Source organism: Aulostomus chinensis, chromosome 10, assembly GCF_037954235.1.
Source record: "Aulostomus chinensis isolate RoL2024-O1b breed Wild chromosome 10, RoL_Achi_v1.0, whole genome shotgun sequence".
Classification (NCBI taxonomy): Eukaryota; Metazoa; Chordata; class Actinopteri; order Syngnathiformes; family Aulostomidae; genus Aulostomus; species Aulostomus chinensis.
In genome coordinates, this window is record NC_141329.1 from 10123902 (window position 1) to 10151391 (window position 27490).

Sequence of the window (27490 nt, forward strand, 5' to 3'; positions counted from 1 at the left end):
TAAGATGTATGAAACCCCTCACCTTTTCATAGTACTTGACCTCATACTCCAGGATGACCCCGTTGGCTCTGTCTGGAGGCTGCCAGGCTAGTGAGATGGTGTGTCGTGTGATGTCCTTAGCCTGGATGGATGTGACTGGAGACGGAGCTGAAAAGAGAAAACAAGTCAAGCCTGGTGCTGTTTTTAGCCTTTAAGACAACAAGTCTGTTTTGTGTTGCTCCACCAAATCCCCCCTTTGCTCCCACTGAGAAAGTCAAACAGCGGCCCAGGCAGCAAGCCATCCCCTTCCATTTGTGTTTGAACTTGGCCTCCATTCAAACTCTCAGGCAGTATAGAACTGTATACAGCTGAATTGCCAAAAACGAGTGTACTATACTCTCTCTGAACTAATATAGGTATCTATAAAACAGACCCAATTTCCCCTCAGCTGATGCTAGCGTGTCACTTTTTTCTACAAGCTAGCATAAAAATCTCTAACTTCATTTTCCGCATATTTGCAGGTCACCCTACATCGCTTCACACTCCGCCTCGGAATGCTCCGAACAAGCTCAACGCCTTCACCTTTTTCTTTTTTTGTCTTCAAGAGAGCAAATCAATTGGTTTTCATTAAAGCGCCCATGAGCGATCTTATCACAGGCCCTTTCTGCTGCAGCTGATAATGAGGCCATATTTCAAGCAACAGTGTTATCTGCGTTCAGCCGTCTTTAACATGTGAAGGTTAAAGCACAGATAATGGCTTCCTCTCGTCCCCTCCCTCCGGTGTGTCACTGCTGCACAAATCAAGCCACTATCTTCAGGGAGTATGCCAACACTAAAATTGGGTCATACACACTCTCAGCACTACAAAGAGAAATCAGGAGCGTTATAGATCTGAGTTACAAAAATTACATGAATGAACATCCAACCCGGAGACATTCATCTTCCAGCACAGTTGCAGTGTGAGGTCGCCCCTCACATCAGAACCACTACAAAGCAACACAAGAACAGTTCCACTATCGGCCCGGTAACATTTCATTATGGCTCCTCCTCTTCAAGAGTCGATCTTTGACCTCTGCTCCTTAGTGACACCGTAACCGTCTTGCTTCAAGAACATCTGCCTTTTAAAAAATTACAGTGAGATGATTAATGAGGGGTTCACAGTCCACCAATTATGATTGGATTATCTATGACATTATATACATTCTCTTCTCTTTGACTGAGGGCTCCAGGGAGCCTGGCATTCAGGCAAACGCTAACAAAACCCTGCTTTTAACTGTGGATTGAGTTCAAACAGGCCAGGAATCTAAGCACCAGCCATGGATTGAGTTTCAGCCGGCTGAAGAAGCAGCAGGAGGGGGCGGCAGTGGGTGTGGGACCGGGGGGGGGGGTTGAGATGAAGATGGAGAGGGATGGGATTGCAGACATCTCTTGGTAAATGGATTAACCCAAGGTTGTGTCATCCTGTTGGCCTAATGTGTTGCATCTCTGTTAAACAATTAGATGGCGGCCATTTGTATCGCTCTATCAATCTTAGCCAGCAGCCAGAGCCAATTTGAAGGCCCCCAAGGGGCTGAGCGAGGACGCTCCAGCAAAGAAAGAAAAACCCCCAGAGGGGTCAGAGACCCTCATTCCTCCCAGGTAATCCACACATCCATCTTCCCTCCAAAGATGACAGATATGGCAATCTAATTGTGCTCTACTCCTCTTGTTGCATTTTTATTTTCCCCTTAGCTAATGTGAGGACGAAGATGAGTGATTTCTTGAGTGGTCCCTACATGAGACATGAACATTACAAATATCACGGCAAAATTGTATGACTTGTTAAAGATGGATTAGTCAGAGCAAGGAATAACTAAACAACAGCATGTGTACAGTAACCTGATCAGTTACATCCAGAACAGAGAAAATCTTAGATTGCGATTTGTGAAGGCCAGACGAGACTAGCTAGCACCTCTGGATGAATTCAAATATGTGGGGCAATAATGTAATTTCTCACTGGCTCCTGAACGTGTGGGCTAAACACGCTGGTGGAATAATAAGTGTTAGAAGCAATGAATATTCAGATCTCATTTCAGAAGTGTATGCTTCAAAAAAGAAAAATCTCTTCACAGCCTGTGACCCTGGTAAACAAACACAAAACACACACATACTCTCTCTCTCTCACACACACACACACACACACACACTCTCTCTCTCTCACATGCACATACATAACTTGCTACACACAAGACCTCATTACACAACCAGATAGAAATTGACACAGAGAGGCACACACCTACTGCCATTATCTCACACATACAGCAAAAAAGACACCACCTACGCATGCAATATAATGAGTACAAACCTGACAGAGACATGGAGACCTCTGGTTGGGTTTGAAAAATCACCCTCCGGGGAGAATAGTACAGCTTTTGTGAAGTTCTGTCTACGTAGTTTGTGGGGCGAGTGAGTTTGTCTTTGCAAGCATGTTCATCACTTGGAGCAGCTGCAGAAACAGTTGTGCAAATATGCAGTTGATTACGGTTGGACATTAAAAGAGACGGAGGACAGGGTGCACATGTGGTCACCAGATTGGAGTTTTTTGTTTTTTTTTCTGCCACCAAGGAGGAAAAAAAGCTGGGCAGGGAGCTGTATTTCAGGGTGTCAAGAAAATGTCTACTGCCTACATGCTCTTTCCCCGCAGCCTATAAATTCTGCTTCCATCTCCCCAAACACATTTCCACATGTATGTCTGTCCAGTTATCCGAAGAGATGTAAAATCAAACACATGTGCACTGAAAGACATGCCCACACACACACTCCTTAATGCACTAATTCATTTTTAGTCACCTAAGCCTGCCAAGTATTTAGTATTGAGACATAAACACCTCTCACTCTTTGACTTTCTCCTTCCCTTTTTCTCACTCTCTCTCACACACACACACACACACGCACACGCACACGCTTGATCCCATAAAGGGGAAAAACATCAATTTACAGCCAGGGGTCAGTTCAAAGCTCGGACATCCCCCTGCTCTCCCCTCCCTCTCCTCATGCAGCATGGGTGAAAGGGTTACACCCCGGCTGATTTATGACATTGGGATTGTTCATGGCGAGACATGGAATCTAACCTCTTTGCAAGCGTGCGCACGCACACACACACACACACACACACACACACACACACACACACACACACAAGAAAATGCATGCCTGGTCACAGATGCGTGCACATGCAATGAAAAGTCTCATGTCTTAATTTTTGCTCTTTCGTCCGTTTTTCTCACATGCAAAAGTACATAGGCCCTCTTCGCCTCCAAACCTGTGCACCACACCTCTTCCTCTATGGCTGAAATTTGAACTTTTATGGGAAGGCAGCGGTGGTGGGGGTCTCTTTTCCACAGCACGTATAAATCCTAATAAATCTATCATAATAAATGCGTAATCCACTGTGTCTGGATGAGGGGAGGCCGTACGCAGAGAGGGACAGCCACAGATGACTGGTGGCTTTACCGGGGGCTGAAACCAGAGATTCCAAAGCCCCTACTGAGCATTAGCAGGAAGAAATCCAATCAGTCTGGAGCTATTCTCTTTAACACGCACACACACACATTAGAGGAGACATGAACCATACGGCGACACATTGTTTGAAAGATTGTCTCTATAACACTTTTAGCCTAGCATGCAGTCAGTCCTGCACATGTGCATTCACACAGACACACATACACACACACTCTAATGGAGCTTCCAGCTGCATAATCTGGTGGAACAGTTGTGAAACATGCACCAGTGATGGGCCAAAGGCAACATCATCTATATCTTACAACTTAGAGTCAGCAGATTAGCCTCCAGCAACCTCAGGGGTGGCATCGCTGTGTGCGCGCGTGTGTATGTGTGTTACCGTGTCTTTGTACGAATCCTCGTGTGAGAGGAGTTTTTGCACAGCCGTGCTTCAATGTGACCATCCTGTCATGCTATCGGGAGCCCTCAGCCTGGGCTCCAGGGTGTGCTCCATTACAGCTCCCACACATGCCTGTCTGGCAGCACTCGCAGCACTCCCACAGGCAGCACATCCATTCATCTCTATCTTCCTGACCCCAGCTGATAAATCAAACCACTGTGTCCTCAAATTGCCAGTCCAGGCCCCCATTCAAGATATTCACCTTACCCAGGGATGGAAATTAGTAATAAAATGACACAAAAAGGCACTTAGCTTGCCACCCAAGAGCAGTGCAGTAAAGAAGGCCAAGGTAATGATCGGCTATAAGCGAGCAGAGCAAGGGGGGAGGAAGAGAAAAGGCCAGGGTTGTAAAATCCATTTGCACAACAAGCGGTTACAAAATGGCTAAATGACAAAACAACGGGGGGCTTTGAACGCACCCCTCAGGCTTGCAGGGCTCTTCTCCAGCTCTGAAGGAGAGGCTGCATTCATGGGCGTATTTGAGTGTAATAATTACACGGATACACACAATCCAGCAGCATTTGTAATGAAGCCTCTGCGGATCGATACAACTCATCTAATTCATTAGCTGGAGACCTAAATATAGCATGCTGCCACTAGCTTCATCCTGGGCTCCTCATGCTTAATTATGCAAAACTCAAGTGAAATATTGCAGAAAATTATTTTCCACAGCAGAGAATCCATCATCCTCTGTAGCATTCATCAAACCTTTGCCAAAATCATTCACAGCTTTAATAAACATGTTTTGACATGCAAGTTGCCTCCCCCGAAAAAGGTACCACCAGCGTGCAGTGAAATGAAGCTGTCAGCATCAAACATAGACTGGCATCGTACACAAGCTTCTGATGGTATCACACACTCTTTCACTGCAGGAGTTGCATAATTGTCATGGAAATGTTGTCAATCAATCTCAACCTTTAAGCCATCATGGGTAAGGAGTCCTCAGTGTGCTCAGGTGAAAGGAAGTTATGGACATTTTAAATTTACAATAGCAAAGCTTACTGCTAAGGAAAATCATACGGAATAAAAGCTGTCCTAGGTAATATTTCTCTAGGTAACAGGAAATAACTATTGAGAAAAATACACTCCAAGTGTTAAAGTATTGATAGTAATGTTAATATCCCTCTGAGGACATTGCTGCTGCATACTGTCCAAAGAAAACTGAAAATGATATATTACAGCAATATTTCACTCAAGAAGTGTATTTTTCCCTTTAAAGTCGCTACTAACAAAAAGGTGTCTGGAACTCTGAGACTTTATTCCTCCTGTTTTAATTCTGTGTGATTCCCTCACGCGGAAAGAGCCAGCCACGTACATTTGGTGACTGATGGCTTTTGACACTAAAACTCCTGCTGTGTGTTCAGTAAATTACAAACACTTTGATTTGAGTTAAAAGTAAAGCACTTGTATATGTATGTATGTGTGTGTGTGTGTGTGTGTGTGTGTGTATATATATATAATTCCCTTACGCTTGTCCATAAAGACAGTGATTTGCAATGTGTCATTGAATCCATCTGAATGGTCAATATGGTTGAAGAGTACATTGGCGTGTCAATAAAGTGGGCCAATCAGTGTTTCCCACCTCCACTGTGACGGACATAACATGTATTTATTGTTGGATTGATCAATATATCACCAGCTGCTCATGTAAAACCTGTCGATTGCACGCTTTGACTGCTCAGTGAACCCCAGTGAGATCAGAGATGTATCGCTCAGCACTGGCATGGTATCTTGCCTGGCGACGAGTTCTTTTAATACAACTGTTGCAACTGAACCCTTCATGCTCGTTCACTACTTCACACTATCTCACTCCTCTGATCATCTTACCCGCCTGGTTGGTGGTGACGGTCACTGACACTGCCTGTTCCGGCCCGGGGCTCTGGGATGAAACACCATTCACTGCCCACACCTCAAAGGTGTAGTTGGTGTGAGCCTGCAGCTCGTTGATGGACACCCTGTTCCCCTTCAGACTCAGCTGTTGAGGGCTGAAGTGGATGCCGTTCCCGCACGCTTGACAGCGCCGGCCATCGGGTCCGCAGCGTTTACACACCACGTTGTACGTCAGATCCTGGCGTCCTCCTGAGCTCCTGGGCGGGCTCCACTCCAGGTTTACAGAGGTCTCATTCACATTGGATATAAGGTGGAGAGGCGCTGTCGGAGGGCCTACAGAGAAGAGAGGAAGAGCTGGTTAGAATAAACCATGTAGAGCCAAATACTAAGCAGGTACCATGATATATTAATATTATATTTATGTATGGTTGTTGGATTCTCTAAATTGACCGTAGGTATGAATGTGAGTGTGAATGGTTGTTCGTCTCTGTATGTTGGCCCTGCGATGGACTGGCGACCTGCCCGTGGATGCTGGGATAGGCTCCAGCCCCCCCGCCACCCTGACTAGTAAGGAATAAGCGGAAGATGACGATGGATGACGATGTATGGTTGAAGAGCAAAGAAGTAAAGGGGGCTGTTTCTGTATGACAGGTTATTAACATGAGAAACTTATGAGTGGCTAATAATTCGATGAACAATATTAGCTGCATTTGGTGAACACTTCAAGCACCTCTAATGGTCCGCTAATAGATTCTTTGCCTATAAGTTTTAATTGACTCAGTCGTCCCTTTATCAAGGCTTCTTGAATTCCCTTTTAATGTCCTGTTTAGTAAAGCAATGGAGGATCAGGTTTCACGTCCGTTAATTCAGCACATTTACTGAAATCCAACCAGATTTCTTAACCATTCACATGTTAGATCAGCTGGAGGTGGCAGAGCGCCCACGCCTGCTGCTAACAGTGGGGCTTTATGGAACCAACTCAATAGCTTCAGACAAGTTTGCTTTGGACCCTGTTATTACGTTCCTGCTTTGATCCGAAGCCTACACGCTGGCGTTTCTTATGAAAGACATGTGACACAAACTCCCCCTGCTCATCAATCCCAATTTACATGTCAGCTCCAGTGTAATTAATGTGTTTTTTTGTGTTGCCTTCAAACATAAGATTCGGTAATTGACTTAAGTCTTGCTCTTTCTCTCTTACTCTCCCTCCCACTCTCTCTCTCTCTCACTCTCTCTCTCTCTATATATCTCTCTTGCCCTCTCTCTGTCTAATGAAGCGCACGCGAGCCGGCTGGGGGAGATCGATGCAGGGTGAAATATGAAATCTAGTCAGTCCACAGACAAATCATTTCACAACGGAAATTAATTATCAGTGTTATTTTTGGAGGAGCAGAGTGGCAATGAATGATTTCACAGAGAGCAGTGAAGGAGAGTGTGTGTGGGTGTGTGTGCACACGGAAGAGTGTGTGCGTTTGCGCCCCAGAGAGGGAATAAGTGAGCTTTTGTGCTGCTTTAAAGGAGACGTGGCAGTCCAAGAATCTCCTTCCAAAAAGTGTATTTTTTACTCACAAATAGATGTCTTGAGTTGTTTTCCCCCTCCTGCATCACTTCTTTGTGACTCCACGATGCAGAATGAGCCAGCTAAGTTTATTTAGCATAAAGCTAATGGTGATTCACCACTGACAATAAACACGAAGTCAAACAAGTTGGTGCATTTAGTTTAGCCAGCTTGCAAGTGCTCAGCCATGGTAGCTGGGAGTGTTTGTTTTTAGCTCAAATTGAAGTATTTGTGGATGACTGAGCGTATAGCTACGATAACCAGGATGTGGATCAACCAGATGATGTGTTTGAATGAAGGGATTTTTTTTGCTGTGGCTTTGTTTCTGTAATTGTTGTTAGCTGTCAGTTACGATTAGCTTCTAGGTAAATATACGTAGTTGGCTCCTTCTGCATGCTGGAGACACGAAGAAATGATGCAGGAAGAACAATATTGTCTTTGTGAGTACTTAAAAGCCAAAATACACTTTTTGAGAGACTCATGACTTGAACTGTGTTGGATGCTTCTTGTTGTCAGGCAGATGACGGTGACACAGAAGATACGAGAGGAAGAAGTGAAGAACCAGGTTGTCTAAATCCACTTTATTAGTACGGGAGGAATGAAGGGTGGGAAGAAGGGGTCAGAAATGGAAAGTTGCACTAAACAGTGAGATGAGGGCAGTACACTGTGTTAATATTAGTATCACTATCACCATCTTCCTCTCGCAGCCCGCCATGAAAAACTATTAATAAATTCTCATTAAAAATGATGATAAAGCACTGACATCCCCCGCTTTCCCCTTTATATTTTTCCTCCTCCCCCACTTTTCCTCTCTCCCTCTTTCTCTGGAACAAGTTACAGATGGAATTTCTAAATTAAGGTGCCTACACATATGTGCCATTGTAGTTGTGAATGTATTGCAGGTTCAATGAACCTCTACTCATTTTCTATACTATGATGGTATGAGACGCCATAAAGCTAATCTGAGGCTGTAATCTGGACTTCAGTCATGAGGCAAAGAGCACAAAGGTCCTCTTAATGTTTCCAGAGTGTGTCTAAGAATGTGTGTGTTCTTGGTTTTCTCTACTTGTCCTTACAAGTATAATAACATCCCATCTGTTACCTCTCACTTAAAGACAGGCAGAAGAAACCAGGTCAGGTTATGCCAAGAGGATTATTGTGTTTGTTTGTTGCGATGACGAGGGCTGCAACGGCGCCATATATCTTCACGACTATATAGTCTTTAACACATTACACAGTGTGTCAGTATGCGTCACACACACACACACACAAACGCAGTACCTTCGGCTATACCTGTCGCTCTCCCAGAATGCACCACTGGGAGCAAGGGAGCGTGGGAGAGCTGTCGGCTGTGACTGACACCTGGTAATTAATCCTGAGAGAGTGAACGGCGGAGGGGGGGGGGGGGCGCTAACACTACTTTCATACGTTAGCTGAACACTGCTTTAAAACCCTTAGAGATGCAATCCAGAGGGAGACTTTCAAAAGTTGTTCCTGAATAAAGTTTTAGCTAAAAGATTTTTCCTTCCCTCCTCCTCCTCCTCTCCTTTCTATTCATTTATGGGCTGGCAATTTGCTCCGAGCGTTATTTCTTTCTCTCCCATCATTTCTTCACTTCCATCTCTCTTGCTTTCATCTGTCTTTCTTGTTTTTGCTCCACTCCCATTCTTCAACATCTGCCCCCACCCTTTCCTATTCTTACACCTTCTCTCCTCCTTCATCCCTCGTTCTTCCTGTCTCTTTCTATCAGTAACTCGTCGCTGAGTGTTGAGCAGGGCTGAGGTGGAGAGCAGGCTAAATTGGCCGGAGCACCGACCCTGCTATTACCATCCGGCTGGGATTTATTCAATGCCCCCCTCGAGTCCTCCTCACTCTGCCTTCATCCCACCCGCCCTCTTCCTCAATAGCAAAACAACCACTAAGAAACTGGGAAAAATCTGAGAAACACATCAAGGGCCAAGAGAAACCCCAAAATGAAGAACACCCCCTCCTTATAACCTGCACACAGCAGAGCAGCCAGCTCTCTCGGTTGTCTGTCCCTGGTCCTCATTACCATCCAGTTGTTTTTGTGTGTGTGTGTTTTTACACAGACACACACACACACACACACACACACACACACACACATACGGCTACTGCTGACTATTTTATCCAGCATGTGTTTTGAATAGGAACGGACTGAGCTGCAGATTACATTTATGAGACGTTTTCTACCTGTGGAAAGAGTAATTCGACGACTAATTCATCAGAGCAATCTTGGCAGTGATCACAGGGATGATTCAAAGCACAGTAACTGAAACACATCAGCAAATGTAAGTGAGCCAGATGTAACAGCAGGAGAAGAGCTGTAACAATTAACTATAAAAAGTTGTTAACAAGCATTGTTACAGCTGACTAAATCTACTTTTTATGCTGCCAGGCTCCGCGGGCACTTCATCTCTTGCTTCTAATCTAAACAGAGAGTATTCCAAGGAAATGTGGCACACATTATACGATCAAACAAGCAAAAAGCAGACCAAGAACAGAGACACAGGATAAATGTGCTGACTGATAGAAGACAGGAGGAGGACCGAGTCTGCAAACAGCCACTCAATGATGGCATTACACAACAGCCAGCTGTAATCATCAACTTGAGTCAGTAGACCCAGTGACCTTCAGTAAGATAGGAAATGACTTTGCTGTGACTGGTTTTCACAGAAAGAGAGAGGGAGAGAGACGGTGACAAATATGTGGAAGCGGAGGGATGGATGAGTGACAGCTGTAATTACAGAGCTCGAACATCTCAGTGAGAAAAAAAACACGAGGAAGGAAAACAGCAGACAACGGATGGGGTGAGGGTTCAAAGATCAACTGGTGATCGGCTGACGAGGCGGGGCACAGGTCGGTGAGAGAGTCTCGCTAACATCAAGTTCCAAACGGCGGCGTTAGGAACGTGGTGGGGATCGCAATGCGGGATCCTTTCAAAGCAGCCGAGTAATGAGCTTTGACAGCTGTTGCTCTCAGCAGCCGCAGTGAAATGCTGCACTGGATAACGGGACAATGGGGACGAAGTCGGCTCAGTCCCACTGGCAACTATATATATATATATATATGTGTGTGTGTGTAAATAAACAGGAACACAAGAGTGACTTCACAATAGTGCTGATGCTGTTATTATTTAAAAAATGTTTTTGTTCATTATCAGCTGCAATATAATAAATATTTATACTTTTGAGAGATTCATGATCAGCAGCTCATTTGCTTTTTTTCCCCCATAGATTTTTATCTCTATAAATTCCACTGCATGAAACATTTACTAAGCTGAAGCCGGAAGAGGGTAGTGTCCTCAAAACAACTTGATTAAAACTGAATTCTTGTTTTGAATTAGCAGAAATATATAAAGTGAAAATATGATTCATGCTTGAAAAAGATTCAAGAAGAGGATAAAGCCTTGGGTTGCTGTTGATCACTGTGACAGTGCTCCACTTTACAGTGATTTCAATTATTTCAAGTTCATTTGTTACATACATTTATTAAGTGCAATTCACAGTCCATGCGATGAGAGCTATTTTGCTCTCTCTCTCTTTGAGCTGACTCAAATTAATATTTTACACAAGATAATTAATATCAGCATCAAATAAAACCAGTCATAGCATCTAAAACAATAGCCTACTTTTTATTTTTCGTGGAGTGATGTTCGTGCAGTAAAAATATATGTTATACTCATATTCCAAAACTTAAACTTGAAATATTCTAGCGCCATGATTATTCAATTAATCATTAGACAAAGAAGAAAAAGCATCGAATCACATTACATTTGATGAATCTGTCATTTTACCTCAAACACTAAATCATCATTGCTGCGTTTATGTTTTTGGACATTTTTTTTTTCCATGACTTCCTTGGCCAGAAGACTGATCAAAGCTTTTCTATGTCCAAACAAACTCTTGGTGTGAGTGTAAAAGATCAATGAGGGGTCAAGTAGATTAGAATATGACACTATAATACGTGACAGTAGAGCAGTATTTATGATCTTTATAGATACTGTATACCACGGGGAATAATTAGAGGCCGTTGTGTTCTGTTACAGTTCTGACAGTTAAGTGTGAGGCCGGGGGCTTCGGCTGCTCGTCCGATTCAATAAACTGTTTCGCTGAGTGATGAATCCACAGGAACTTGACAGATCATTCAGGCCAAGCGTCGAGCCAACTATGAGCTAAGCGGCTCAACAGATGTTTTGCTTGTTAAAATTGCTTTAAGAAACACACATGCACAGTCACACACACACACACACACACACACAAACACACACACTCACTCAAACATAAACGTCGGCTGCATGAAAGCATGATTGCTGGTATTTCCTGGGAAATGAGTGTCTGAATTTTTTTTTGGTGTCTTGTGGGTTTTGCTTTTGTGTACATTTCTACCAGTATGAACTCCCAGTGCCATGACTCAGAGAGATTTGGAAAAAGGAAGAGGTGTCATTAGGCAGCGGGCTTGTTAACAATATTTGTTATCACAGCCAGTGTGAGTCAGGAGGGAGTAATCGACCAGTCAGATTCACCAGCGTTTCCACTCATATAGCCAGATGGCGAAAAGTGAAGCCACTTCTCCTGTTGATTTTATATCTTTGTTTGTCTTCCTGCATTGCTCTCTGCTGTTCTGCAGCCTCTCTGTGGAAGACTGAAACTTGGATGCAGTGGTTTATACCCTAATTAGTTCTCTGTCACAGTGACTGATCACTAAGTACTGTCTGGAATCAAAAGACACCTATTAAAACACCACACGCTTGCTTTGTGTGGTGGGTAATTCAACCTAGCATTGCCTGGCTCAAAGAGAGAGAGAGAGAAACAATCCATGACCGTGTTGAAGCTATCACTTTGTTTTTCAGTCACAGCAGTCATATATTTATACAAGTCAACGTAAACGCCAACCTGTCAAGGCTTATTGCTAATAAACTCTTACTCTGTGCTGTATGTGTTCCACACTGGTGTACTTACGCGTGCAGGGCATGGATGCCGGGTCAGTTTCAGAGCGGAAGTATCCCTTGTCGCAGGCACAGGAGGTGGAACCCTCCCTGACAGAGTAGCTGTGTAGCGGACACTTGGAACAGGCACCATCGGTGGCCAGAGCACGGTAGTAACCAATTTTACAGGCTGAAAGAGAACAAGCAGAGAGTGTTTGGTGGGATCACAAGGTGTAAATATCATGAATTCTGTGATGAGATGGACTCAAGATGTTAGCAACAAAAAGTCAGAGAAGAAGCAAACAATGGTTCCTTTAATGGCACAGCCAATTGTGACACTTCTCCAGACTTGAATTCATGTTGCTCATTTTTACTTTATAGAAGGCAGCGACCTTATTTTTTTGTGGAAACAGATTCAATTAAACTTTCTGATGATTTGTGTCAAGAGTTGCCAATTAATTCATATATATTTAATTATTTGTTGCAAATTATTAGGAGTGTGCAATAGCATCATTATTGGCCCAGTTCTCACCCCAAATAACTGGAGCAGATATCAGAAATATGTATAATTGCAATCCAATCCATTCCATTAACCCAGCAGCCCACCTTCAGGGCACATCATAGATCGATGGCCCACAGTTTGGTGATCACTACTTAAGAGACCAACCTTCAGATCAATAAAGCTAACTGTCAATCTGTATCAATCTCTAAATATCAGTTGTGGCTGTATTTCAGTGACAGGAATGATGAAGAGGCTGTCTACACTCCATCTTTAGCAATAAGGAGACTTTATGGTGTCGTTACATGTGACAGTTTTCCAGTGGTAGAGAAGAAAATTTTGAGATCATTTTCCACTTGATTAGTGATGAGTTCTTGAAATACGTCTCCTGACACACCTGAACACATCATCAGAGATGCGTCCTGGGGATATGCTAATGATCTTTCCCATTTCCCCACAATTAGCGACAAGAAAACAATATGTTGCCCAGAGGCTTCTGCGTCTCCTCCCAGTCCTCTTTGCCTTCATTTTCCAACTTCACTTCTTTCTCCCCTTTTCTCACAAACCTGTGTTTCATTATTAAAAACAACAGAAAAGGAGTAAAGGGAGCTATTTCCTCCGACCAAAAGAAAAGATCAAATAACTACCTCTTGTCTTACTCACAAATTTAAAGCTATGCTTTGTTGGCAAGACTTGGAGCCACAATGAAACCAGAGCCGCTGGCATTTCGAACCATTTAACAAACAAATGCCACCAGACTTGGCACACCAGGAGCTCTGTCACTCTCCAAAACCTGTTTTCACTTTGCTTGCGTAACACACACACACACACACACACACACACACACACACACACACACACACACACACACACCTCAGCCTGAAACAGTAACCTAAGTGACACTTTTCCTACTTTTGGCGACAGTGCTCGCCTTTCTCTTAAGTGACAGTTTGATTGGAGGGCTCGTCTTTCAAGGAGTTTCTCCCTCGTCTTTCCGTTTCTATAATGGCCAGGGAAGCCGATTGGGGTTATATTTCAGCCCGTGAGCGCTGAACCAGAAGAGGAGGACAAAAGAACAATTCTGTGAGAGGTGCAGCGCAGACAGACGTGACACCGATTGGACTAAATAACCTATCAATCAATATGGGAGCCGTGGGTTTGGCAGTGGGCGGAGGAAGGTACTGAAGAAGGCTGGTGGTTGGTTGAAGGTGCAACATGTGTGACAGTCAGTCTGTCTTGTTATGATGTAAAAAGCCTCACTTGAGGAAGATGGGTAAATTCATACCCAATATAAATCAGATAATTGCACACTCATAGTCTGTAGGAGTAAAGTGATCCCTGAACTCTCCAACACACACAGCCTTATTGGTCCCACGAGCACACACACGCACACACACACACACACACACACACACACACACACACACACCAAAAGTAAAAGGCCTTCATGTCAACGCCACAGTTATAAATACATCAGGGATACCTACAAAAGAACAGTCCCATAAACTAACTCCCACATGTGCTCACCACACTAGAAATCAAATCAGTGCTGATCCGCACACACACCGCAGCGAGGAGGAAGTCCTTCCTCCAACAAAAACACATTTTTTACCAATCATCTGACATGCTCGCACATACAAACAGCAGAGGAAATCCACAAAACCCATAAAATACCGGGAAATCCCTCTCTTGGAGGCATAATAAAGTCCGGTTCTTTCCCCCGCAGCTTCTCCTCCCAGCAGCTGGATTAGCGTAGCATGGTGAGCTGGGCTAGCGGCTACCTGCTGAGCCATTCTTTACCCGTTCGCACTCAGTCAATCAGGGCTAAATCCCTGCCGCTCTACTCGCTAGCGCTAAGCTAAGGGCCTCTTTGATTGTAGCCAGCAGGGATGCATGAAGCTTCCAATTCTTTTCTTCATAGTTGAAAAAAAAAGAGGAGAGATTAGCCAGGAGGTGGTTTGTGTTATCTCTCTATCTCAGGCTCGTCACAGACAGGACGCTTGGATTTTAGGGGTATTGTTCTAAGGGGTTGTGACCGCTTCAGGTGACAAAACACAAGGCTGCTTATAGGGTTTGTACATGTGCGCTGACCAGAAAAGTGCCTTGAGTTGAGGGCAGGGTCAGCCAGCTGTTTTGAGAAGATGTCCCCTCGCTAAAAGCTGGAGGGAGAGTTAATTGAGTCCCATGCTCTACAGCCTTCGGGCCTGAGCCTCTTTAAAGAGACACACTTTAGAGAGCTGGCCATCTCAAGGAATGACCCCAGAGTACCTCTAGAGATTATTTGCACAATTTTGCCATCTGACAAACTCGGACATCTTCATCTGTGTTTTCAGCATTTCAGAAATTGTTTAAAAATGTGATGTCAACATATGAGAACTTGTTTATTGCAGCAACTGCCCTGCAGAAAGGAAGAGTGCAGGGAACAGAGACGTCGATGAAAAGCTGGGGAATTTGCTTCCTATTAGGAGAAGGACCGTGTGTGTGAGTGTGAGTGTGAGTGTGAGTGCGTGTGTGGAAGGAGACCGCAGTAGTGGGTGGTCCAAGAGTCCGTGGCTTTAGAGAGGAATCTCCCTTAAGACCTGCTAGATTTATTACTGTCCGGGCTAGCTCTGGCAAACCCACACACAGCCGCAAATACAGACGCTCATCAACACACGTGTTGTTAGTTTTTATGGGATCTGAGCTGAGAAACCCTCATCATATCCTGTCATAACCCCATTTTTTCAGACCGTCTTTTTTTCTTCTTTTTTTAACTGTCTCCTTTTTCACCCAGTCGCTCTGTAACAGTCACAATATTATTCCTTCACTATCTATCTCTCTGTCTCCTACTCTCCTAGGCTTCTGCTCAGCAGGCCTCCTTTCAGACAGAGAGGGGTTTGTCAGGTGCCAAATCCCTGAGCTGAGAGATCAAAGGCAGACAAAAGACTGGTGACTTACTGTTCTATTCTGAAAAGGCAAAAAAATGGAATCCTTCATAGAGCGGGACGTCACATTCTCCGTCCCCTTTTCTCCCCCAGCAGCTCTTTCACTCATTCAATCCTCTTTCCTGGCTTTTTTTCTCCCTTTTGTCAGTCTTTTCCCCGCCCCATCCACATCCCTGTTGTCTCTGTGCTCAAACACGTTTGGAGGAAAAGCGGCGATGAGGGTGGAGGCAGAGTTAATGAGTAGTTTTGTCCATGAGGTGCAGATTCTGCTTGCTGAATTGGTTGCACTGCATGAGGGGAGGAGAAAAGCGGACTTCTGTTCCGAGACAAAACCATGGACATCGGCAAAAACACAGGTCCACACAAAAGCTAATGATACAATGATAGCTACCCACACACGAGTCAACTAAAACCCTGCATCAGCCTACACACCAGGCTTTGATCAGCCACAGATGCGTCCTCCACAGCTGCCAAATAAAACCACATCTACCTACAAATCCACCCACTGCAGCCCACCTTGAGTGACCTGCATGCAAAGCCTGATAGCGAGTTATTCTGGAGCCTACACAACAAAGTATCCACCAGAGACTAGAGAGAAAACTTAGCCAGGAATATAACACCCAGCACACGGCACACAATAACAAAGCCTGCCCAGGCACAACAATTGCCTCTCTTATAATCAAAAAAAGAGAATTAAGTTCAAACTTCAGTGTTTTCCCTCCTTTCATGGCTGCGCTTTATCTTCTTTAGGTGATGAAAACCTGGTCACTCTTTAAAGTCATAACAGACAGCGAGCGCTCTTCAGAAGAGCAGTCAGAGGCGTCCTTACAAAGCCACTCTTTCAAAAAACGGAGCGATCAGCTTTCAGGACCTGAGGGCAAGGAGAGTCTCTCCTTCTCTTGAGGAGCCAGCGCTCTCTATTCAACCTGCTTTTCTGCCATATCCCCCTGCCTTTGTGTCTCTTCTATCTCTTTTTCTCCCCATGGAGAAGAGGTCCGCCGCTCAGGTGAGATCCTGCTAGAAAGGATTACTGTTCCTAGAGAGCTTTGTTTACCAGCTAGCTGCAGTTTCTGCTGGGTTCAGAAACATATAAGAGGATGTATGTGGTCTATTCCCACATGGACAGATAACAGACAACTCTCCACCTGAGCCACTGGTATATTAGTAGAGATAACTAGCCTCTGACTGCTAGCATCTGCCACGAGAACAGCAGGAGAGTGGAGCAAGTTAACTCATTAATTCCATCACCAGGAGTTATTAATTACCTCCGGCCGTGACAGCGACATCCAGCCACACGGCCAGCGAAACCCATCACTGTGATGGATGAGGGACACACGGCCACCGAAACTGATAACCATGATTGATGACATACACTCAACGCATTTCTTGACCTTGACCTGTTAGGGGAAAGGTCCCATGTTGGCAGTCCCATCCTTTAGGATGCAGAAACCAAACGAGTCAGGAAACAAAGTCTGGTTTGACATTTCGACTTGTTTTAATGAAGGCTAAGAACAAAAGGCAGCGAGGTTAATGATGTCAGACCAACACCGTTGCTATAATGGCGGCCAGTGCCAAGGGGTGCCAGAGTCTGTCAAATGCCAAATGATTTATAACTGTATTTTCAGCAGCGACGATCCATCAAGAGAGCCAGACAAGACGCTGCCCTAATTAAAATGTCTGCGCCAAGCATTTACGCACACAAACTAAAAGAAAAAAGAAGATGAACAAATAGAGATTAAATGAGAGCAAGGAGAATTTATTTGAGCCAACATTTGTTTCCTTAATTTTGCCACAATGTCCTAATATGCAGCATTTTGTTTATTCACAACAATTTTCTTGACAGCTTTAAGCTCTAGAACACATTTCAGAATCTTCAGCAGGTTTTCTGCTGACACACAATCTAATCTTGCTTCAACAAAGAGCCACTTTGGTCCAGAGTGCACTCTGGTACCACCTATATTGTTAACATTTGAATTGCATAACTGAAAATTTTGAAATATTGTTCTGAAGACTTCCTGTGCACCAAGGTCTCCACGTTCTTATTGACACGTAGGCCTTAACTTCCTCCCTAATTCCTCAAGCTCGGCCGTAAGAAGAAGAAATATTAGTACAATGGTTATATCACAAAAAAAATCTTGAGTATTCCACCCAGCACCAACAGAAAGGGTGAAACCTCTTTAAAAATTGAGACAAGGGGCACTAAAGGTGAATGTGAGGATAAGAAACAGAGAAAGTACATTGAGAGGAGAAATCAGGAAGCACCGATGAGAGAACGGGGAGGGCAGAAACAGATCCATCTTTGTTTAGTGAAAGAGTTTGACTTTGCCACAGCGGGTGGGGGCAACTCATATTCCACTTTTGCACTCATGCCAGATCTGCAAGAATGGTACCACCTAAAGCCTGACATGGTGCGCTACCCACACAGGACCTTTAGTGACCTGTGACACACACAGCAGGTGGGTAATGTATTATAATTCAACCCAAAGATCCCCACACAAACACAACTGCACGTTATCAGGTGTCCTCATAAATCCCTTCAAAGAGTCTTAACAGATGCACTTGGCCATAGCATGCATGAAAACACACACACACACACACACACACACACACACACGAGTAAACTTTAGGTGTGCGTGAGACTGGAGCACAGCAGGGATGACAGGAGGTAAACAACCTTGTCAAGACAGTGTCTTGGTCCAATTTCCTCCAAACCTCCAGGCACTCAGGTTTAATAGTCCACAAACACGTGTGTGTGTGTGTGTGTGTGTGTGTGTGTGTGTGTGTGTGTGTGTGTGTGTGTGGCATGCTTTCCTGACACTGTTTACATCGAAAAGAGCTGCATTTCAATTCAATTATGAAAAAAAAAAGAGGCAGAGAGGTGGGAGGTGGACAACTATGCTAATGTTGTTGTGCGTGGGGACACTCTCTTGGAAACAGCCGTTAAACAATATGGACAGTTCCTCTATTCTCCTTGCACCCAGTCAAGGAGAATGGGGCAGGAAAAGGGAGGATGTGTGAGGAGAACAAACACACACTAAGAATAGGTGACGGGAAGAGGAGGCGATAGGAAGCTAGTCTCAATGGGGCCTCATATCCAATTCTGTAAACCAATGTAGACCACGTGTCGCGCTGAAGCACAAATAAGCACAAGTTACTGCAACTCCCCAACACACACACACACACACACACACACACACACACACACACACACACACACACACACACACAAATACAAACACACTCACATACACAGTAAAAGACATAAAATGTCATCCTCATGAATCAGCTGCATTTTAGCTTCACATGAGTCATATTCAACTCATCAAATATTAACGATGGTGTCCTCACACTTATATTTATCCAGTAAACCACACATGAAGCTAAACGAAAGGCAGAAAAATGTATTTTGAATCAGATTAGCGGTACAATTCACTTTATTTTAATGTCTTTTAATACGCAGGTTCTTTTCTTCTTTCATAAATAATTTGCTAGCATTAAAATACACATCCATCCATCAGATTCAGTTCACAGGTTTGATAATACATAATACAAAATTTAGAGATGTACATTTTGGGTGACAATGGGGGAAGGGGCAAAAAACATCAACAAAAGGGAAAAAAAAAGAATATATATACAGTATATTTGTGTGTGTGTCGGTCCCTCCACTCAGTCCCTCCACCTCTCTCGTGATTGGCTGTAAGATGGAACTGGAAATCGGGATAAGTCATTTCCACCTAACTGACTCAAGAGTCTACATCAGTCATGGCTGTAAGATTGTAGCACTATTTCATAATTATCTAAACAGCATGAAAATGTCTTTTTGTTTCAATCATTTAAAGCACCTTTAAGTTCAGCTTCATTGCTAATGTCAGGTAAAGATTAAGATGTTATAATTGATATCTGTTGATTGTTATGAGTATTACTTTACTATACTATACAATTCTACTATGTACCTATCATGAAGTCAGTTGATCAAATATGATACTGTCTTTGGGAATTCACCACAAAAATACATGCAATAAACTAAAATGTTTATCAAAGTGAGTGTGATATCCTTCTTCCCTGCAGTAGACCCGAAAAAACGTACCTTCCGCTGTGTACAGTATTTCAAACCAGAGCGCACACACGCGCACACACACACACTCATCTGTCAACATTTAGGCATACTCAAACACACACGGCAAACTTTAATTAGTCAGTTGTCTGTGGTCTCAGGGGCAAGTTTAAGGTGTCAGTTTGAGGTGGCTCGCTGGGTTATGAGGCGGGGTAGGAGAGGGTCGACTTAAGAGTGAAGAGGAAGGTATTTTTAGGTTGTTTGTTTAGGTAATCTACTTGTAGCTCCCAGACGACAGTCTGTCTGGGGCCTCGAAACACCTTCTATTGTGCATGTGCGTGTGTGCGTGAGGGTGTGTGCAAACCATTGTGAGTGTCTATACTACTTGCAGTTATATTCACTGTTGGTGGTTCGTGTGTGTGCGTGTGTGTGAGTGAGTGTGTGAGTGTGTGTGTGTGTGTGTGTGTGTGTGTGCGTGCGTGCGTGTGTGTGTGTGTGTGCGTGCGCGCGCAAATAAGTGTGTGTGCGTCATTGTACATAAAATCTGTCCTGGGTCACTAGCTCTTCAAGAGTTCATGTCAGCCCAGTGACGGTCTGCTGTTCTCCACTGTGGCTGTCACTGCTTTAACCTTTGACCTCTACTGATGTCACTCAGGCCTCACTCACTTGTACACACTTTCCCCCTCACTCTCTCTCTCAACTCGCTCTCTTTTGAAAGGTCGAGGTCATTGCTGTTGTAGAAGTGATACCCCATCTGACTTGAGATGGTGGCAGCTCCTGTTTGCAAGGTAGGGCTGTGTGTGTGTGTGTGTTTGTGTGCACCTGTGTATGTCTGTATATGTGTGTGTCTGTATACATTACAAAGTTTGCAGCCTGTGTGTGTGTTTCCCCAAACTCTTGAGTTTATGTGTTGCCCTGCCTAACCTCGGGCTAGTTGGACCTGTCCCTGTGGTGTGTGCATGAATGTGTGTGTGTGTGTGTGTGTGTGTGTGTGTGAGAGAGAGAGAGAGAGAGAGAGAGAGAGAGGGAGGTTAATGGCTGCTGCTTAGACAGGGTTACTCTGCTAATGTGTTACATTTTAGCTTTTAGCTTTGATGTGAGGACAGACACGCAGGGACAGCGATGATGGGAAGGATTCAAGCTTTGAACTAATACCACCGGCGGAGGCCCAGAGTCGAGTTTCCGGGTTATGTTTTGTATTTTTTGGCGCCTTACATTACCTCTCTCATCTTGCCTTTCCTGTTATCTCGCTTTATCTTTATGGGCTCTTTCACCACTCAGAGGGATGCTTCAAAATTGGCAGCTAAAGCACTGATCCCAAGCAGAGCTGCCAAAAATATGTACACGACTCATTGTATCTCTTTTCTCACTTACGATATTGCATCTATATACTCATAATACAAAAGACCAATATATTGCACCCACATAGTTCATCATCTAAACTCACCCAAAGTGGTAAAACAGTCAAGTCGTAGCACGGTTTAGTTTGATTTGTCAGTGTTATGAGACATCTTTACTTCAGCTGCAATACAAAAAGATGTTTGTTTTCACAAAAATGTCCCTGAAATGTTGGCAAACGTACAGAATCTGGTGCCAACAGTTGTCCCTAGCACAATTTCTTCAGAGGAAAGTAGTTCCAGGAAAAACTGATCAAAGTGAGGTGAACTTGCAGCGCTACACAGGTCGTGGTATTGACGGTAACATCACCTACGGCTGCTCAGGGTCGTAACACAACCACACTAGGCTTGTTCAAAGTGTGATCAGCGTCTGTAACCATCACCCCCCCCCCCCCCCCCCCACTTCACCTTTCACATCTCAAGCCATTTATCAGGCTCACTAGACAGGAGTCTATTCATCTTTCCCTACACACACTCCCTCCATCACACACATTTACACTCTACTTGGGTATGTTTCCTCTGTTACATTTCAGTCACTTCTCTTTCTCTCTATTTTCTCTCCTCCTGTTTCTTCACACTTGTCCGTGGTGTGAGACTGCAAGAGATTTTTTTTCTTCCTCCTCCCCTTGCAGCAGCGTTTGACAGCTCACGGCAGATCAGGGGGGGATCAAGGTTTCTAATCCCAGAGACATGTCCTTGCATGGACACACCTCTGCCTTTAGCCAGAGATCTGCAGCTTTGGATCTCTGGTGCTGCGAGATCTCTACATCACCAAATTACATTTCAGTTCTCCTGCAGAGAAGATACGCCTCAAGGTGTGTTTGTAATGTCAGTGTGGATACACATGTATGTAAGAAGACAGCTACTGGATTTTTGCATTTTCAGCCAGAGATTTTGACATGCAGCAGTAAATTCAATTCCAGTATAGGTTTGCTTTTAAAGTCATTGACTCTGTTGCAAAGATGAGATCCTGACTACGCTCATGTTTGCATTTCTAGATGCTAAATGTCAAACAGCCAGCAGCTAGCAGAACGGTTAGCCCGTCTCCCTAAAATTAGAAGAAACCTTATATTTTGTTGAAACATTATCTCGTTTATTTATCAATTCAAATTGTGTGGTTTTAAAGCCAGACTATTTCTTGATGGGCTTACTAGTTTCCTTCAGATCCATGTTTTGACTTTTTTTTTTTTGAATCAAAATGCAACTTGTGAGTCGTAGTTAACTTCTCTCCCCCTATGAATCGTTTCTACCCAGGGAAAAAAAAAAAAACAGGACTGTTGATTCAACCAAAGCCTTTTAAATGAGGGATGTCATGCTTCACTGTCCATATAACACCAAATGGAGATGGGATGGGGGAAACGCACAAGATATCACCAGCACTGAATCGACATCTGTGTAAAAGGGACATCTGGAACAGTGTCTGTCGGAAAACACAGAGAAACCGTGTAAAATTACAAGCAGCATAAGCTATCATGCAAGCGTTGGTTCTGTGTACAAAAGCAAAGCAATATTGTGGAATCCCAGTGACCATAGTGAGTTTCATGTATCCTTGGTGTCAACTATTTCTGGATAAAATGACTATAACTTTTTTTTAAACAACAAAACTCATTTGGACTCAACTTACTTCTCAGTTTTTTTTTGAGTGACCACACAACAACCTGGATGCATGCATCCATATTTATCTTCATGAATACAAAAAACACATTCCAGGGAGAATGAGTTCCATTTCCTCCAGTGCAGTGATTGGAGCAGGCTCATTAAAATGGACATCGAGTGTCTCCGAGCCCATCAGATTACAGAGCAGCTCTTTATTGTTGGGGTTTTTTGTCATAACCCCAAACTGATTGCCACAGAGCAGCCTTTGATTTGGCCACTGAACTCTGTGCCCCAAAGAAAGGGGATGATGGCGAAGGAGAAGAAAAGACCACCTACTATCTACTGGGTATGATGGAGGGAGCTTAAGATAAGAATCAGCAGGGGAAAGACAGAGCGAGAGATAAAACATTTTCAAGGTGTTTGCAATCACCCTGCTATTGTTAGACACTGAAGGCGAGTTGGCTGTCCATCTGAGGAGCTGCTGTGCTGCTTTGTCGCCACACTCAGATCCCACAACGCGATTGGAGCATTAATAGAAGTTTATGATACAAGAAGGAGATACGCCTGCCGCAACAGATGCTCAGAATAAACACAGGACAGATAATGGCTCACACACTCTCTCTCTCTTGTCTGTCTACGCACCCTCATCGCTTGCCATCGGTAACACATTGACCCAGATCAAAGGAATTTACGTGAAATGGTGAACCGATGGATGAAGTGTAGAAAAAGCATGGTTGCCAGACTGGAACTAAATCTCTTTCCACTTCACTTCCCCTGGTGTTTTTTGTTCTCTCCCTACCTCCCTCCCAGCCTCCTCATCTCCTCACTCTTCTTGGCGAGAAAGGTCTCTCTTTGAGTACAAAGAAGGTGGCAGAGGCCCTCTTTCTCTTTCATAACCTCTCTCTCTCTGAAACAGTCCACTTGATGGCCGTCCACTTCTCCTTCTCTCTGTCTGTCTTTCTCTGTCTATACATCCATCCGTCTCTCTTAACAAACACCCCTTCTACTCCTCGACTGTCAGCTGAGGGAGGAAACAGGGTTTGGAGAATGTGAAATAAAGAGAAAGAGAGGGGCAAGGGAGCAAGAGGGAGAGTGTGCAGGAGTGCAGAAGGAAATGGAGGGAGAAGAGGGGAAACAGCCAGAGGAATGGGGGAATGGTGGGGAAGGATAGAGGGAGGAGGGGTGAAAGGGCTGCAGGGTTGTGTTGGTAGAGCTGGGGTATTGATTCAGGGCCTTTTGACATGCTAATTTGCTTGCTGACTGCTTTAATCGCTCCCTCTTCCCATCATGAGCTTCAAAGAGAAGATGCTTTTCAGAGGAGAGGAGAGGAGCAGAGAGTGAGGGGGAGAGGAGAGAAGAGGAGAGGAGACAAGAGGAGAGTAAGGTGGAGAGGAGAGGAGAGGAGAGGAGAGGAGAGGAGAGGAGAGGAGAGGAGAGCAGATGACTACATTAGTGCCTGTGCAAGAACTTCCATCTTACATCATATAAAACTGTCCTACTTCCATATTATGCGCTTACAGTAGACGACTGAGTTTGCACATTTAACTTATTTGCATAAAAATCCAGTTGTAACAAATGGTGTACTTGACTCACAAGAAATTATACAAGCAGAATGAACTTACCATGTTTTTTGTATGGATATGAACACCAGATTGTATCTTTAATTTAGACTTTTTTTTACTTGTTTTTCTTCAGTTTGTTTGTTTATTTTATCACCTGAGAGTTTCACCGTTCTCACTAACTTGATGAATATATTTTTTTTTTACTTTTTCATAGGTTAGCATGCAGAACTGTGCACTGGAATTTTTTGTGTTTACTTACTTTATAATTAGAATAAGAAATTTCCCAAATTAAAAGCTGTATGTGATGTGGAGCTTGATTTGAATTTAAATTTGTTAAGTCTTCTATTCAGTATGCAATCATTTCAACCGTAAATGACACCTGTTGCTATTCCTTTCAGGGCCCGCTCATGCTGGGCGATCTGTACCATGCCCAAACTTATTTGTCCCACAAATTCCTTTTGGTTTAGGTAGCGTGATTTGCCTCCTACTGTGTCTGGGCACCGTATGGACACTTTCCTGGCTTTGGCTGGGTTTGAAGAAGTGGGCTTCAGCATGGTACATTTGCACGAGCGTGAGCACTGACAAAGAATGTGGCCATGACGTCATCAATGCGACTGTTCCACTTAAACAAAAATGATGAGAATGGAATCAAAGCCACAAATTTGGATTCAACGAGGGCCACGTCTCCAAAACAACACATAATAAGCCACAACTTCCGTAAATTGATGAACTGTTCATTATAATGAGGTCATGTTGCTTCAAAATAAAAAGTTAGACAGTGATATGTGAACAGCTCAGTGATTGGGGGAGCCTGGTAGGTGTGTGTGTGTGTGTGTGGGGGGGGGGGGCAATCGGGCTTTAGAATCGAAAAGACAAAGGGGGCCAAGTGTGAATGTGTCCTCAGAAGCAAAGCAAACCATGCGGCCAAGAATACTTTATTCCTTCTCAGCTAAATGCTAAAAAGGACGCACCCTTGTCAGATATGTTTTATATTTCATCCTAACGTACCATTTAGTCTCACTTCAACTATCAAAACTATATTTTCCACAAGACAGCCAAAGATTTTCCCACTTCTTTCAGCTGGTTGTCAGTTTTCTGGCCCTACTTTAAAACCAGAGTCCTTGAAATGAGGCAGAAGAGCAGATATTTGTCCAGAAAATTCCCTAAAAATGGCAAAGAAAAAACCCAATTGGAGATTGATGATATAAACACAGAAACACACAAATGTGTAGCTGGCGCTGGGGGAGCACTATCCTTGGTCATGCTTGGTAACTGGCGGCTTCCTGCCCCAAACGGGGGGCACCATAAGGAGAAAGGGAAAGGGTGATGAGTGTCAAGAAGTGTGATGGGAACAAATGCTGAGGCCGGACAGCAGCTCATGCAGGAAAAACATTTCAGCACCTCAGCTAATGATGGCTGAATTACCACCACCTCCAGCCGCACACCCAACACCCCCCCCCCCCCCTCCTTTGACAAGTCAGGGAAAAGATTAGTGTGAGTGTTGGAAGTTTAAACTTTTTTTTGTCTGTTGTTTTGTTTGAGGAGTGAAACAAGAATTTTGACAATGCTTTGAACAATTATTTCAGTAGGAAGGGGAGGAGGTGGTGGATTGCTCATGAGACATTTTGTCCTCCCTTTTCTGTATCAGTTGTTCTTTCCTGCTCCCTGTTAGTAATAGATTCCTTGTTTCTATTCAGCAGCACAAAATGAGCCTCTCTGGTGGCAGGCAGTGTGATGAGTACATTGTGCTGGGCTCTCTGCTCTCCCTGAGTGTGTGTGTGTGTGTGTGTGTGTGTGTGTGTGTGTGTGTGTGTGTGTGTGTGTGTGTGTGTGTGTGTGTGCGCGTGTGTGTGCTAACATAAACTCAAGCTTATGTGTGCATCTGCAGTATATATTTGTCCGTGTGTCTGTGTGATATGCCATATTAAACGTGTGTATCTGCATTTTTGTGTTTGAGCCGTTTACATGCATGCCAGTGCATTTTGGTGAGCGTGGTTCACTTCCTTTATCACATCTGGATTTCTATTGTTCAGGTTTGTTTGCACATTCGTGTGTTTTCAGGAATAATGGCAGGTGATGATGTTCCAGACTACCTCCCGCCAATCTGTGAAGGTAATCTTATTATTCAGCCTGATGCTGCCACCAGAGACCAGCTGATGAACACAAAACACCCGGACAACCAGGGCAGTCAGAAGAGGGGAGAAAAAGTAAATCGCGTCAAAAAGATGGGTGAGACAATAAGAGCTGAACATACATATAGATGAGAAAAATGTAATAAAAGCTGTTCAAGTAGCAGGAGATTTGAGGAGGGAAGAAAGGACACAAGTCAATAAGACAACGAGAAAATGCAAATTTGTGTGCATGAGGAAAGGAAAGAGGTAGAGGGGGAGCGCAGGGGACTAAGTCTGTGTATTTAAAGCCATCGGGGACCGGCGGGCTAAATAGAATTATGTGGTGAATTTAGAATGATGCTCCCAAGCGCATATTTAACATTGTCAACAGAGAGAGAGAGAGAGAGAGAGAGAGAGAGAGAGAGAGAGAGACAGACAGAGACTCATACACACACGATAGAGCAAAGGGGGGAACGTCATCACTAAAACCTCTTAACTGGTGTGTCAGGTGAGAAATGTCTCCGTCACACGCTGACATCAGAGTCTGAGCTGTTAGCACACACTCATGTGCAAACATGTTGTGAAGGAAACCCTGCAATGCAGCATTTACCTAAAAAAACAAAGATTGATCTGTGTGTCATACAAAGACAGCAGGCTGTGGAAAACAATAGCATAAAATGTTCAAATTTTAATCTTAATCTGATTTAAAGGAAAAATTGATTTTAAAAAAATGTAAATAAAGGCAAAAAAAATGTTAAAATCCTACATGTTTGAGCCTCTGTGTGTGTGTGTGTGTGTGTGTGTGTGTGTGTGTGTGTGTGTGTTGATTGGTGATGAAATGTGTGTGTGTGGGGGGATGCAGTTAACAACTCAACCATGAGCTCAAGGCTTCAAAAGCGTCTGTCACCTTCACGCCTCCGTCATGTTATATTCTCAACAAACATAAACGCCATCACTTGGATACATGCACACACAAATGTCTGCTGATTTTCCTGAAAACACACATCACTGCAGCCAAATTGCTGCCAGAGCACTTTGTCTTTTTCCTCTCCCTCGCTGATGAAACAAACTGTGATTAGCCTTCCCTCGTAA

At 43.9% G+C, this 27490-nt stretch overlaps 1 protein-coding gene across 3 annotated transcripts in view; it reads right to left on the minus strand.

Moving 5' to 3' along the window:
- epha4l (eph receptor A4, like) overlaps positions 1–27490 on the minus strand; it is a 53071-nt gene that overhangs the window by 18041 nt on the left and 7540 nt on the right. For all 3 annotated transcript variants that reach the window (XM_086215978.1, XM_086215980.1, XM_086215979.1), the window contains exons 4-6: positions 12290–12445; positions 5747–6082; positions 23–147 (exon numbers count right to left, since the gene is read on the minus strand). In XM_086215978.1, coding sequence (XP_086072104.1) covers positions 23–147; positions 5747–6082; positions 12290–12445 — 617 coding nt within the window. The remainder of the gene's footprint in view (positions 1–22; positions 148–5746; positions 6083–12289; positions 12446–27490) is intronic.